Source organism: Ursus americanus, chromosome 4 (assembly GCF_024610735.1).
Source record: "Ursus americanus isolate L20-20 chromosome 4, mUrsAme1.1.p, whole genome shotgun sequence".
Classification (NCBI taxonomy): Eukaryota; Metazoa; Chordata; class Mammalia; order Carnivora; family Ursidae; genus Ursus; species Ursus americanus.
In genome coordinates, this window is record NC_142130.1 from 11,626,141 (window position 1) to 11,641,688 (window position 15,548).

The 15,548-nt window shown below is 37.3% G+C and overlaps 1 protein-coding gene across 1 annotated transcript in view; it reads right to left on the minus strand.

Annotated features, from left to right (window-relative positions):
• The window catches only part of SPATA16 (spermatogenesis associated 16), a 225,223-nt gene extending 212,945 nt beyond the window's left edge, over positions 1-12,278 (minus strand). The window contains exon 1 of the mRNA XM_045788744.2: positions 11,742-12,278. Coding sequence (XP_045644700.2) covers positions 11,742-12,263 — 522 coding nt within the window. The 5' untranslated portion in view covers positions 12,264-12,278. The remainder of the gene's footprint in view (positions 1-11,741) is intronic.
• Between the last annotated feature and the right edge of the window lie 3,270 nt (positions 12,279-15,548).

The window sequence follows — 15,548 nt, forward strand, 5'->3', positions numbered from 1 at the left end:
ATCAACAAGAAAAGAGTCAAGAACCATATGATCCTCTCAATTGATGCAGAAAAAGCATTTGACAAAATTCAGCATCCTTTCCTGATTAAAACCCTTCAGAGTGTAGGGATAGAGGGTACATTCCTCAATTTCATAAAAACCATCTATGAAAAGCCTACAGCGAATATCATTCTCAATGGGGAAAAGCTGAAAGCCTTTCCCTTAAGATCAGGAACATGACAGGATGCCCACTCTCGCTATTACTATTCAACATAGTACTAGAAGTCCTTGCAACAGCAATCAGACAACAAAAAGGGATAAAAGCTATCCAAATCAGCAAAGAAGAAGTCAAACTGTCTCTCTTTGCAGATGACATGATACTCTATATGCAGATGACATGAAAACCCAAAAGACTCCACCGCAAACTACTAGAACTTATAGAGCAATTCAGTAATGTGCGGGATACAAAATCAATGCTCAGAAATCAGTTGCATTTCTATACACGAACAACGAGACTGAAGAAAGAGAAATTAGGGAATCCATTCCATTTACAATAGCACCAAAAATCATATGTTATCTCGGAATTAACTTAACCAGAGACGTAAAGGACCTATATTCTAGAAACTACAAATCACTCTTGAAAGACATTGAAGAAGACACAAAAAGATGGAAAAATATTCCATACTCATGGATCAGAAGAATAGACATAGTTTAAATGTCTATGCTACCCAGAGCAATCTATACTTTCAATGACATCCCGATCAAATACCAATGACATTTTTCAAAGAACTGGAACAAATAGTCCTTAAATTTGTGTGGAACCAGAAAAGGCCCCGAATTGCCAAGGAATTGTTGAAAAGGAAAAACAAAGCTGGGGGCATCATGTTGCCAGATTTCAAGCTATACTACAAAGCTGTGATCACAAAGACAGCATGGTACTGGCACAAAAACAGACACATAGACCAATGGAACAGAATAGAGAACCCAGAAATGGACCCTCGGTTCTTTGGGCAACTGATCTTTGATAAAGCAGAAAAAAACATCCAGCGTAAAAAAGGCAGTCTCTTCAATAAATGGTGCTGGGAAAATTGGACATCTATATACGAAAGAATGAAACCTGACCACTCTCTCACACCATATACAAAGATAAACTACAAATGGATGAAAGACCTCCATGTGAGACAGGAATCCATCAAAATCCTAGAGGAGAACATAGGCTGCAACCTCTTTGACATCGGCCACAGCAACCTTTTTCATGACATATCTCCAAAGGAAAGAGAAACAAAAGATAAAATGAACATGTGGGACTTCATCAAGATAAAAAGCTTCTGCACAGCCAAGAAACAGTCAAAAAAACTAAAAGGCAGTACACGAAATGGGAGAAGATATTTGCAAATGACACTACATATAAAAGACTAGTATCCAAGATCCACAAAGAACTTCTCAAACTCAATACACAGGAAACAAATAATCAAATAAAAAAATGGGCAGAAGATATGAACAGACACTTTTCCAATGAAGACATACAAATGGCTAACAGACACATGAAGAAATGTTCAAAATCACTAGCCATCAGGGAAATTCAAATCAAAACCACATTGAGATACCACCTTACGCCAGTTAGAATGGCAAAAATTGACAAGGCAGGAAACAACAAATGTTGGAGAGGATGTGGAAAAAGGGGATCCCTCTTACACTGTTGGTGGGAATGCAAGTTGGTACAGCCACTCTGGAAAACAGCGTGGAGGTCTGCTAAAAAATTTAAAAATTGAGTTACCCTATGACCCAGCAATTGCACTACTGGGTATTTACCCCAAAGATAGAGACGTAGTGAAGAGAAGGGCCATATGCATCCCAATGTTCATAGCAGCATTGTCCACAATAGCTAAATTGTGAAAGGAGCCAAGATGCCCTTCAACAGATGACTGGATTAAGAAGATGTGGTCCATATATACAGTGGACTATTACTCAGCCATCAGAAAGAACGATTACCCAACATTTGCAGCAACATCGACGGGACTGGAGGAGATAATGCTAAGTGAAATAAGTCAAGCAGAGAAAAACAATTATCATATGGTTTCACTCATTTGTGGAACATAAGGAATAGCAGAAAGATCGTAGGAGAAGGAAGGGAAGAATGAAGGGGGGGTAAACAGAAGGGGGAATGAACCATGAGAGACTATGGACTCTAGGAAACAAACTGAGGGCTTCAGAGGGGAGAGGGGTGGAGGATTGGGATAGGCTGGTGATATATATTAAGGAGGGCAAATATTGCATGGTGCACTGGGTGTTATATGCAAATAATGAATCATGGAACATTACATCAAAAACTAAGGATATACTGTATGGTGACTAACATAACACAATAAAAAATTATTATAAAGGAAAAGAAATAAAATAAACCACCATTTTGCACCAAAAAAAGATTGTAATTTTTGTAATGTTCTTGCACAATACAAATACAATATAAATCCTCTCCTCTACCACTAACTTTTGTTTTTGTTTTTTTTTAATTTACAGGTCTTTGAAATTAAAAAATTCTAAACCATTGTTATAGGAAAAAAAACTGGAAGGAAAACTCTTTAATTAAAAGGAAATTCTTTCTTATGAAATTAGTGAGGACATAGAGCATTTTAAGTTAAGAGCCAAACTGTGAAGTTTCAACTGAAGGGCAAATTGTTTAATGTTGACATATCAGAGTACAATGCTCCTCAAACTGCAGTGTGCACAAAGATCACTTTCCTGATTCTATAGGTCTGGCACAATCCAAAATTCTGTATTTCCAACAAACTCACACTTAGAGTAGCAAAGGCATAGTGGTTAATTGGGGAACCAGGCCACCCTGGTTCAGCTTTTGGTTCTACCACTTCTGTTATCCCTCGAGCAAGTTACTCAAGTTATCTGTCACTTAGTTTTTTCATTAGTAACAAAAGAATAATAGTTCCATCTGTTAAAAAAAGAGGTAACAGGCCCCAAATGGAATCAGTTATGCTAAGCCCCATATCAGCAGATCGACTTAATATCTAACATAATTGCAGTTTCAGCCTTCCGGGAATGTAAACTTTAACCAATCAAAATGAAACTACCTGGTCAGCACTATTTAGATAATCTACCTGATGAACCCTTTCCATTCTCTAAGGGTGACCTTGCTTAAAACAATGCGTTCTTTATTAATAATTTCCGTTTCCTGCCCCTTTTCTGCCTTTTGCCCTTCAGAGCTCCTTTTACTGCTGGATAGCATGCTGCCAGATTCTTGAACTGTTGAATAAAGCCAATTAGATCTTCAAATTCTTAAATTTTTGTTTTTTAACAGATTTGGTGGCAGCAGCAAGATTAAAGGAGACTTTGATAGCTTCAGGGACAATGAGAAACACAGGCATGATAACTTGTGAACACTCTGAATCCAATGTCTTTCTCACCATTTCTGAGGGCTGTGGGTAAGTTCTTGGTTCTGAGCTCTGCTCACTTTGTGTGGAGCTCCAGATCTAGCTGGCTTTTCAGTCTGCAATTCCCAGATCTTTGAGTAAAAAATCGTAGCCTTTGGTTCTGTCTCCAGATTCCATGCTGGGAACTGTTGATGATTTGTTTAGTCTGTAGTTCCCTGTTTGTTTGGAATCCTTCCCAAGATTCCACTTTTGGAACCGCTGGAGGCAGCTGGAGTCCTTCATTTGTTTGGAATCGGTCTGTGGCCCCATTCTTTGGGTTCTGTTGGCTCAATTCTTTCCCTGGTCCCAGGTTCCACAGTGGGAATTGCTGGTGGTGCTCTTGGTCAGCCTGCAGTAACATCTAACCCCCTAGCCCAAGCTCCATGTGGGAACAGTTAGTAGCAGTCTGCAGTTCTCCATTCAGGTGGACTCTCTAGTTCACAGTCCCTATTTGTTGAGGTTTGCTGGTTCAATCCTTTCCCCAGTCCCCAGTTTGTTGGTTATTGCTGGTATGTTAATGTACACATGAGGTAAAGGCTAACTACTAATGGGAATCTCAGAAACTAAAAAAGTCACAAAAATTGGTGGGCAAGAGTCAAACACTTACAGGCTGTTGGAGCACTCATTATGTAACTCAAAGACTCCCATGGAAGGATAAGTTGGTTATCCAGAACGGGTTAGATTGACACTAGAGTCATCTGCCGACTTCGAGAAAATTTCTGTGCAATGAGGTAAAACATCACACTGTTCTTAACCAAGCAGCATATCCTTTTCAGGTATTAATTTGGCTAGAGAGACCCAAAGCCTAAGCTAAAATGAATGAATGAATGAATGAATGAATGAATGATAAAAATGGGATCCTTAAAATCTAAACAGTTAAGCGTGCCACCTTCTGGCATACAGCTTATTTTATGTCTAAGAACTATGGACACAGAAGCTATAAATACCTATAAAAATGCAAAATCTTACTAAAAACAACCTAGAATTACAGTGGGCATCATGGTTTTATTTAGATAAGATTGTTTATTTAAGTACACTTAAAAGCTAGGCCTCCCAAATCAAACAGAACAGGATACCTACTTTAAATGGTACATAGAGGGGCGCCTGGGTGGCACAGCGGTTAAGCGTCTGCCTTCGGCTCAGGGCGTGATCCCAGCGTTATGGGATCGAGCCCCACATCAGGCTCCTCTGCTATGAGCCTGCTTCTTCCTCTCCCACTCCCCCTGCTTGTGTTCCCTCTCTCGCTGGCTGTCTCTATCTCTGTCGAATAAATAAATAAATACAATCTTAAAAAAAAAAAATGGTACATAGAAGCTTCCAAAAGGCTTCAAGACTCTAAAAAAACTTTATTGAAAGTTTTGTTGCAAAAGGCTAATGAAAAATTAAAGACACAAAAGATATCTAAAATAACACTTAGGCCCCTCCCATTACACCCTCCTAAAAATCCATTAGCAAAACACTGGTCCAGAAACTGATGTCTCAGTTGTAATCATCTGGGACACTAGAAATCAAATTGTCCTCACAGGCCTTGTGCAAATTCTTTAATACTAACACAAATGCTCCCATATCTACCTTCAAAGGAAGGTCCACATGTGGGCCCCTCCCCAAATTGGTGGGACTCACTCATTTCCTGGTAAACTGCTATATTATTCCCTTAAACAGCTAAAGGGAACTAAAATTAAATTTAATGAAAAACCTCGCCAAATTCTAGTAAATATCAGAGCTACACTCTCCATTTTAAACCCCAGTCAGAATCTGCAGATGGGATCCTGGAAAAACTGGCAGAAGCCAACTAAGGGTGAGAATTCTTACTAGATTCAGCTTTCCCAGCTCTCTGTCTGTAGTACTGGGTAGAGAGGGGAAATTAAAATATCTTTTGCACCCTCTTTGGGGACACCTCTTAAGTCCAAGGGGTTGTTCAGTACTGTCAGAAGTATTTACTGTGTGTCTTGGCTAACAGCTACAAAGTAGCTCTGCAGTCGGTCAAAAATTGGCCCAATTGCAGAGCCTGATAAGAATTTATTTTTAGGCTTCCTCCCCAAAGCCAAAATGAAACTCTGTATCCAGAGAGAAAGAAAAAACCTTCTGAGGGCTTTGAAAAAGAGTTTACTAAAAAAGATAGTGTAGTTAAATTGGTGGATCAACCCTTGGTGTCTTTGAGGCTGTGAGCCAATTCTTGAGAACCGTCCTTATCGTACATATCTTTGCAGCACTAAAAATGCAGCTCCAGAGGCAGCTAAGGTTCATCTACTCCTTTTTAACCAATCCTAAAATCTCCCCCACTTATCTCAAAAGACTTGTAAATATTGGCCTTAGAAAACCAAAGTCCTTCTTGGAGGAACTTACATTCTTTCACTGTGCCTTTGTGATGGAAACACTTATCTAGGCCATCTCTTGAAAGTAAAGGAGGTAATTCTTATAGGAAGAAAAAAAATTGGGGGGCGGGTGGAGTTCCTTTCCTTTCCTTTCCTTTCCTTCCTTCCTTCCTTCCTTCCTTCCTTCCTTCCTTCCTTCCTTCCTTCCTTCCTTCCTCCCTTCCTCCCTTCCTCCCTTCCTCCCTTCCTCCCCTCCTTTTTAAAATACAAACTACTCCACAGCTTCCATGAGTTTCCTAGTCAAGGACAAATACAAATCTTAAGTGTCTTCTCCACAAATACTAGTAGGAAAAGCTTTAGCCATCTGAGCAGATAAACTTAATTTATTCCAACCGTTCTTTTTATAACTAATGAATTTTACATTATTGTACTTGTTTTATGGTTAACATTTTAAGTGAAACTATAAGGTCTCCGTGTCTGTGTGTGTTTATGTGTCTATATATATGTATTGTAGATATGTGGTATTTTTCTACCGCTGGATGGATAGTGCCAAAATTTATTTGTATAAGAGCTCTATTTAGTTGGTTTAAAGGCAAATGCTTATAAGGACTGGGTATTCTAAAGCTCTCAGAAATATAACAAATTAACCCAAAGGATTCTTAAGTTCACATGCTCTAGGATTAATCTTTAGTAAATAAGAGCTAATTTAAGGCAAATTAAACTCATTTGAAGTATAATCTCTAGTACATAATAGCTAGTTTAAGGCATGTCTTCAGTGTTACCAGCATTAAACATAAAACTTTTATTCTACCTGGGTTTAGTAATCAAATAAGTTCTTATTATCTCTATTAAAATGTGTTGGGGGAAAAATAACTTAGAACAACCGACTTTGTCTAATGTCTTATGAAGTTTTTGTGGGTAATCTAAACGTAATTGTTAAGAACAAGTAAATTAAAATACATGTAGGTAGTGATGTGGGAAACAAAGGCAGAAGAAAAAATATGAAATTTCTTTACTACCTACAGCCCATTGACAAGTCCTTGAAACAGGCAGAGTGACATTCCTCTAGGGACTCAACTGCCTGGATATTGATACTTTCCTAAGGGCAAAAGGAAATCTTCGCCCAACCTCCCGGGTCCTGTAAGTCTACCTTAACCTATAAAAATTCCTTTGGAAACTTCCTTTATCTCTACCTCCCCCCCAAGATATATCTTGGCAATCATCCCCCAAGTATATGACTCACCGATATAGATATGAAGGGTCTCACGACTGACTTTTTGCTAAACAGTAATAAATGACTTTTCCTAACAATAGCTAACCCCCTCAGGATCCTGGAAACCCTATTTCCAAAAATACTTGGGAGGCTTACAGTATCCCTAACCCCCTCCCAACTTGAGAATATATAATGGGCCACTCTTCATGACCCCATTGCAGCTCTTTCTGCCCACAGGTCCTGTCCCGTGCTTTAATGAAACCACCTTTGTGCACCAACAATGTCTCAAGAATTCTTTCTTCGCTGTCAGCTTCAAACCTTAATGTCTTTCCTCCATCAGGTAGGATAAAAAGTAGTTAGGTGAACTTTTCAAATAGTTCCCCCAAATCTGTACAGTAACCTGAAACCTGAAAATTTTGCTAAGTTCAATGATGAGTTAAGTTAAATTCGTTAAATATCCAGATCATTTCCAAATAAGATAAAACAAACATTAATTACTGAACATAGGTTTAACCCCTTTTGGTTTCCTTTTTACAAAGGAACTAAAGATATTTGGATCTATCAGTAAACATATTTTATGCCACATTGAAAAAACTGTACTCTAAGGAAGCATATGTCTCTAGAAAACATAAAATGTAAATTTGCCAATCTAAAGAATGCTGATGTAACAATTCACAATTGGTTACTTAGTTTTTACTAAAATTAAGGTTTTAAAGGGTCAAAAATTCTAATATATAATTAAAACTACTAGAAATAACAAGGGAAATATCTCTGTATACAGGGAAAGTAGGATGTGTGTTTTCAGTAAAAGAAGGTATGAGGAATGGAGATGCATTTTTGTTGAGGAAAAAGTAATTTTGCCCTAAAGAGTGGTAGAAAAGAGGAAAAAGAATAGGAAAAAATCCGAATCTAAAAAAGTTGTAGAAGGATTATGGAGAAGGAACCTTGGGAAAATAATTTTATGTGTGATTGAGCTGGATAAAATTAAATTTATTGTAAGTTTTATTTTATTTAAGTTTTTTAAATAAACTTTGATATGCTTAATGTACTTATGCCTAAGAAAATTTATTATAAGTTTTTTTAATAAACTTTGATATGCTTAATGTACTTATGCCTAAGAAAAACTACAACTTAATATTTTTCATCAAAATTTTCTTGGACTATTGGTCGGCCCCTGATAAGAGATTGTGAAAGGTTTTCCTCCTTTACCTTTTAAGTAATCTGCCTGTAAAGCAAAGATTTATGTTTTATCAGAATGATTTCCTGTGTTCTTTATCATCAGGTCTTTGATTACTTTAGAAAAAAAATAATTGTCCTTTAAAAATTAAGGATCTAGGCATACACATGTGATTTAATTTGGATGTGTTTTTATCTCCAGCTTATAACTTTTGCCCTATTGGTATGTCTTCTGATGTGAATACAAACCCAAGAGCAAATAACGGCTGATTTTTTTTTTTTTAAGATTTTATTTATTTATTTGACAGAAAGAGAGAGACAGCCAGCGAGAGAGGGAACACAAGCAGGGGGATTGGGAGGGGAAGAAGCAGGCTCCCAGCAGAAGAGTCTGATGTGGGGCTCGATCCCAGAACGCTGGGATCACGCCCTGAGCCGAAGGCAGACACTTAACGACTGTGCCACCCAGGTGCCCCAATGGCTGATTTTAATAAAACTTAACAAAGATGGATGAATTGGTCACAGAGCTAAGCACTAATCTCACCTATATAACTGGTTCAACTTTACATAGCAAAAGTAAAGCATAAAACATAAATAATTTCATCAAGCCCATTCAAATAAATGCCTCCTGTGTTCTGAAATCCTATTGAAGTTGACTCCTTTTTGGAAGCTAAATTGTTGTCTTCTGAATCATTGCTTACCATTTTATCTTAATCATTCTAAAATATTATCATAAATCTACCTATCTAGTTAGTGACCATGTTATGAAAACAAAAGGAGCTATAATTTGTCAATAGTACAAGGAAACTAACATCTAAGTAGAATATTTCTAATGGGGTTATTAGAAACATTGAAAATTATCATGCCAATTAATCTTCAGAGCCTTTCCCCCTTTTTTATTTTTGTTTCTTTTCTATGGTTCTATCTTTAACCATAACCAATGTCTGTGTACTCCTATAGCTGACTTGGTACCACCCATTTGGCGGTGTTCTGTATACCTCACGATGCCTCCCAAGTAATAAGCACTCCATGGGAAAGTTGCTAGCTATCCTTCAATATCCATTCTCTTCTTATTAATACAACCCCTGAATGTTAGGGCCATCCAGAATAAAGACCACAGTTTTCAGCCTCCCTTGTAGGTTTGAGTGGCCACATGACTTAATTTGGGTCAATAGAAAAGAAAATGGGAAAGGTGTGTACAACCTCTGTGAATTGTGCTCACGGAGACACAGTGCGCCTCTCTCCTTCCTTTTTCTGCCTTTTGGCTGCCTAGAATGTGGATATGATGACATCAATAGGAGCTGCCATTTTGGCTCATGAGGTCAAAGCCACATCTTGAGGAGCAAGATAGAATCTGGAGCTCTGATGATCATACCATACCGGCATTTGACTACCTACATTTATGTGAAACAAAACAAAACAAAACCTCTCTTGCTGTAGACACTGTTATTTTGGGTTTTCTGTCACTTGCAGCCAAACCTAATCCTAGCTTACATACACTCAAATATTTATTAGTGCATCTGTCTTTCAGGTGTGATCCTTATCATTATGCCTTGGTCTCAGTGATCCATTCAACCCTACTTGAAGCCATGTTAGGACCTAATGAAAAGTGAGAGATGCATTAAATACTATGAACAGTCAGTACTGAAGAAGTTAAATTTTGGAGAAGAAAGGATTAAAGAGGTTAAAAATCTTTTCTATTCCCAGCAGCTCTGTTTTATTAAGAGACATTCTAGGTAAAATTTCAAAGTTAACTCCCAAGATAATTAGACAAAAGCTAGGCCAGATGTCTAAGCTAAGTTTTGGTCTCAAAATAATTACCTTTGTTAATTACCAGTAATTAGTGTCAGCATCCAACACTTTCCTCAAAACCCTTGTTGGGGAGTGGGGGGGGGGGGAGGGGAGGAAAGAGGGGGAGAGAGAGAGAGAGAAAGTGAGAGAAAGAAAGAGAGAGAGACACACAAGAGAGAGTCAGAACAAAAGTATTTTCTAGTACGGTTACATCTTGGGGTCATTAAAACCGGATTCAAATTTTATAATTTTGAACATTGGGTTTTATGGAAAAACCATATCTTTTCTTCCAGTTAATACAGATAGTTTTGGCTTCTACCTAGACTTAATTTATAGCTTATATCCTTTCTTATTTTATGCTTTTCTTTTTTTAATTTCCAAAGTGATTATTTTTCTTCATCTTTAAAATTATACATTTAACCCTGGTCCCCCACCCTAAAAAAAACTTCAGCTGAAAATGGCCCTAGTAGAAATCTCAGGGTTCTTTCTGGAACTTTTCTTTAGCGTCCTTTCCTCAGCCAGAGGCTTCTGGATTTTGTCGCAAAGGACAGCATAGGACTCTCAGTGGTTTGTGGATAACTTAATTTTTTGGCACTTTTTACACAGTTCACAAGTTTATATAATGCATCACTCTTCCGTTCTTTGTGTAGACTACCCTTTGTGAGGACAGAAGTATTTATAGATGCATCCATTTGTGCACCACTTCATCACTTCATATCTCTTTGGACCTCCTTTTCTGTGTTTAGAGTTTCTTTTTAAATATTTAGGGATACCATTGTCTGGTATTATCCATTAATAATTCATTGTGGATACAGTCATTTTAAACTCCAAGTAACAGTGGAAATAATACTTCTCTTTAAATCTCCACCACAAACATCTCACACTTAACTCCTGCTCATGCCTTCTGTCTTATGGTGGATTCATTTCCTCTTTACACTATCTCTATTTAACTGTTTACTGGTTTGCCTCCCTCACCAGATTGTTAGGGGGGAAAGGACCACATTCTAACTCATGTTTTTTATATCTCCAGGAGCCACCATGCACATACAGAATGCATTGTAAAAATTTTTTTGTAATTAATGAAATAGTCACCAATATTGTCAGGTCAGTATGACTTTTAGTGACCCACTTTGGTTCTTTTATAGATTCAGTGAGATGGAACAATTTTTCCCACTACCTATTTTGTGTTTCAGTGGTGATTCCCAAGTTTATTTTAGTCCATGGGCTTTTTCTTTATGCCATAAACAATACTGACCAATTTACCTGCTTGCAGAGAGAAAAATAATTATTTATAAAGCTCACTAGAACGGGAAGGAAAGTGAACTTTGATGACAAAGTAAAATGGTGTTATTTTGTTTTTAATAAGTATCAGGCATAAATTATCAGCCCATGCTAAACAGTAAAGATGGTTGCATTTAATTATGAAGACTACAGATCAAAAGGGAAAAATTCATATACTCATTAACTTCCTATTTCTAGAGAGAGAATCTGTATTCTACCCACCACCACTGTACTAAAACTTTATGGCTTTTATAGGTATACACCTGAATTACAAAACCAACTGCATTTTTATATGTTACCATTCACTGCAGGATTTGTTAACAGAGAAAAAGCATGAGGTATGCTTTTGGGGTGATTTCTATATGTCAAGTGCACACAGGCATATAATTTGCAGGCATATCTTATTTGCTTTATATAAACTGGCAATCATATAATCCTGATATCATTCAATATTTTCACTCTATGATCATGGTTTATTATAGTATGATCAGAGCTGCTCAGTGTAATCACACTTTCCATTTCACAGTTTCCTGTCACCAATCTATATATTCTTTAATTCCATACCTCCAATGCTGTTCTGAACTGTCCTGCTGCCACAGCGTATTTCTTTTGTCTGTAGCAAGAGCTGGCATCCTTTAAGGCTACCTGAAGCCATTTGTCGATCTGAGGCAGAAAGTTGAAATTAGGTACATGCAAAGGGTCTACTGTTTCAGCAGCTCGGCACGTTGGTCGAATCCCAGTGGACATGAAGGACTCTACAAACTCATAGCTCACGTCCTCTTCATCGATGTAGACCAACTTCACCTCCACATCCATGATGTTTTTTAAGGGGATGTGAGGCAGAGGCATGGTGATCAACGTGCTGTCAAGCTCTGTTATCTTTGCCTCTTTCTTCCCAGCTGGCTTTTCTTCATTTTCTGCCTTCCTTTTAAAGGCCACTTTCTCTAAATCATTACTTTGTTTTTCTTTGATGCTCTTTGCCATTTTTATTCTTTCAACTGTGATTTCTACCTGTTTATCTCCACAGCTTTTCTTAACCTCTTGTGACATTTCCAGGATGCTTGGTTGGTTTGCTAAGGTAGACATTTTCTTGCTTGTGTTTATCTTTGGAATAAGCTGATCAGGATAGACCCTATTCACTGTATTCTCCAAATTCCTACTGCTTCCTCAATCCATTGATTCCCCCCTGAAACTCCTGTAAGGATGAGAAAGAGGAAAATAATTAAAACAATATTTTGAAATTCCAGTGGTTTAAAACTACAGTCAAATTCATTGGAAATACTGTTTTATTCATTATAGGTATTTATAACCTTAAAGTGAAACTGTATGTACATTATCTGCTGACAGTTTTATTAGAGAAGGGTGTGTTTCAATCTCAAAACTCACCAAGAATTTGTCGAAAACACATTTAGACAATGTCTTTAAAAATAATCATCTATAGCTGAACAACATTGAATGAACATTTTTGTGGGGATAGGAAAACCTTATACATAGGCACTGAGGACAAAAGAAGACAAAAAAAAAATCCATCTCAATATTAATTTCCTTGGAAAGGCAGGTGGTCTAGAACTCATTATAAAATATACTGCTAACCTGCATAATAGACTTGGGAGTCTAAAGAAACCACAGCTGCTTCCTCTGAAAAGCTTCCAGAAATGTTGTAAGCACAATGTTTCCTCGATTTATTTCTTCTATTAGTAATGAAAATCTCAAGTTTAACAGCTTTAAAGATAACTATTATTCAGAACTGATTTGATAGCAGAAGAACATGACCTTCAACCTCACATTAATGTGGAGCCACATATTCATCTAGAGTCTACTGTATTAATATTTTTGTAGCAATGGTATCAATGCTGTACTTTTATAATGATGAGACATTTTCCTAAATCATTACTGTTCAAAATATGTAATAACTAATTGTCTTTTGATTCAAAGGCATACTATATACTATCTCTGATGTTAGATTAATTTCAAAATATAAAATGTCCTAAGATTTAATAATTATGTAGTATGGTTGGTTCCTGTTTTTTAAAGACCCTTTTACCCGTCAGCTTCTGTCCTGGAAACAACTCTGTAGGGTGTATAGGAATGAGAACCATATCTTCCAAAGAAACTAAGAGGTAGAGAGGTTAAGTTACTTACCCATGTCACATTGTTTGTCATTAGTTTTCCTAATCTCTGTATCATACAAGTCTTTCCTCCCTAAGACTTGCACTCACTACTCCTAGCCTTCTCCACTCTCTTCCTCTATTAGCATGCTGTTCTTTACAGCTAATGGCAGACTTACATCAGAGCACAGAGAGAGGAGAAAATGCAAGAAGGGTTGAGGATAACAACAGGATAACAATGACATAAAAGCTAACTTTCTTGCTTCTTCTCATCTACAAGGACAGTACCTGACTGAAGATAAAGTCTTGAGCAGCTTCTCAAAACTTATGATTTTATTAAAGTTGTTCATTTGTTTGTTTGAAAGACAGCAGTTTGCCTATAGGAAAACCTTTAAAACACTCTGAACTCTGACCCAGTAATTCTATTTTTTTTAAAGATCTTATTTATTTATTTGAGAGAGCGAGAGTAAGAGCCAGAGAGTGCAAGCGGGGTGAGAGAGCACAGGCAGGTGATGGGCAGAGGGAGAAGCAGACTCCCTGCTAAGCAGGGATCCTGAGGTGGGGCTGGATTCTGGGACTCGAGGATCATGACCAGAACCGAAGGCGGATGCTTAACCAACTGAGCCACCCAGGCACCCCATGACCCGGTAATTCTTAAGGAAAATGAAGGAAGAAGCAAAACCATATATATGGCTTGAGGCCGTTTCTCCCTCTACCATTGTACATTTGTGTCATCAGAAGGGGCATAGGTCAAACATGGACATTATCAAAAACCCTCCTATGATCTCATAGGAAAGATCAAGTTCCAATAATTCCAATAATAGTGGTCTTGGATGCTAATTTGCAAAAGTTTAATATTAGAATATTTCCCCATTGATTTATACCGACATATTAGACTTGTGTGTCTATGGGGAAAATACCTAAAAAAATAAAATAAAATTTTTATCAGTCTGTATTATGCTTGATAATGAAGAAGATAACCATGACTGGGAATCACAGGCCCCATCAACACAGCATTACTTTTTGCAGGACTCTGTTTTCTTTTCTTCTTTTAGAATTATGTCTGGCATCCAATACATTTCTTGGACCACTGATGTGACTAGTCAGAACAGTGAGGGGAAAACTGTCTTGGCCATCACTCTATCTTATGCTTGTTCTTATTCCATATAGGATTTGAGTTGAATAAAAGTTAGCTTTGGTCCTTGAATTAGGATCTCTGGTGGATGGACATGAGGGATACACATCTATACCAGTATTTCTTTCAATAGCGAAGATGCAGAAATGGAAGTAGCACAACTCTGACACCCCACATATGCATTAAATGTTTTTTTAAATGTTGTATGAAATTTTGAGTAAAACTTATAAACCACAATGTGGCTAAGTTCCAAATAAAGATGGATTCTTACGAATACTATAGAAATTATATTTATGTTCCCCTCTTGGTCTAATGCTATCTGTGAAGCAAAAGAGAGGTGAGGTTGTTGAAACTCGTTTAAAGCTCAAAATATTTGATTTTAAGGATTCATATTCATTCTTACAATAGACTGCAAAAGATAAACAGGAATTGCTGGTGGGTGACCTACTCCAAAATTTTCATGGTATCTCCTAGGTTATGTTTTCTAAACTCTCCACTTTCAAGAACCAATCATTAAAATGTATCAGAATATCTGTAGTTGGTTTTAGTTAATAACATTTTTAGCATCTACAGCAGCATTACCTATCTCTTCTGCATTTATTTTACATTTCTTGAAACATACACATGTATAAATTTATCTTTATGACCATTTCTTCTGGAAGATAATTGCTCTCCCTCCCTTTCTCCCTCCTTGCCCCACCCTGCTCTCTCTCTTCCTCCCTCAGTCCATTTTTCCTTCAAATTCCCCACTCCAATCTTCCTCCCCAAGCCCTTTTTCATTTCAAGAAGGAAGGTTTCATTGTTTTTAAGAAACAGGCATCTGAGTATTTTCTGCATCAGGCCTTAAACCATTTATAGAAATCATAATTTTGGTCTTCAGTGCAGTTTTATACAAGAAACAATAATAAAGGAGGAAAAAGTGTACATGGTACACAGAGCACTCAGAAGGAGTAAGTTTGAGGGCAGATGTTTTGTTTTCAAACACCCGGAAGATCAATAATTCCAAATTTGACTGAGAAACAACAACTCAGGCCCCCTCAAAAACCCAGAATAAATATCCTAATGTCTTAAAGTGGCCTAAATGTACAGGCTGATAAAGTATGGTTAAACCCAATTAATATTTTTCAA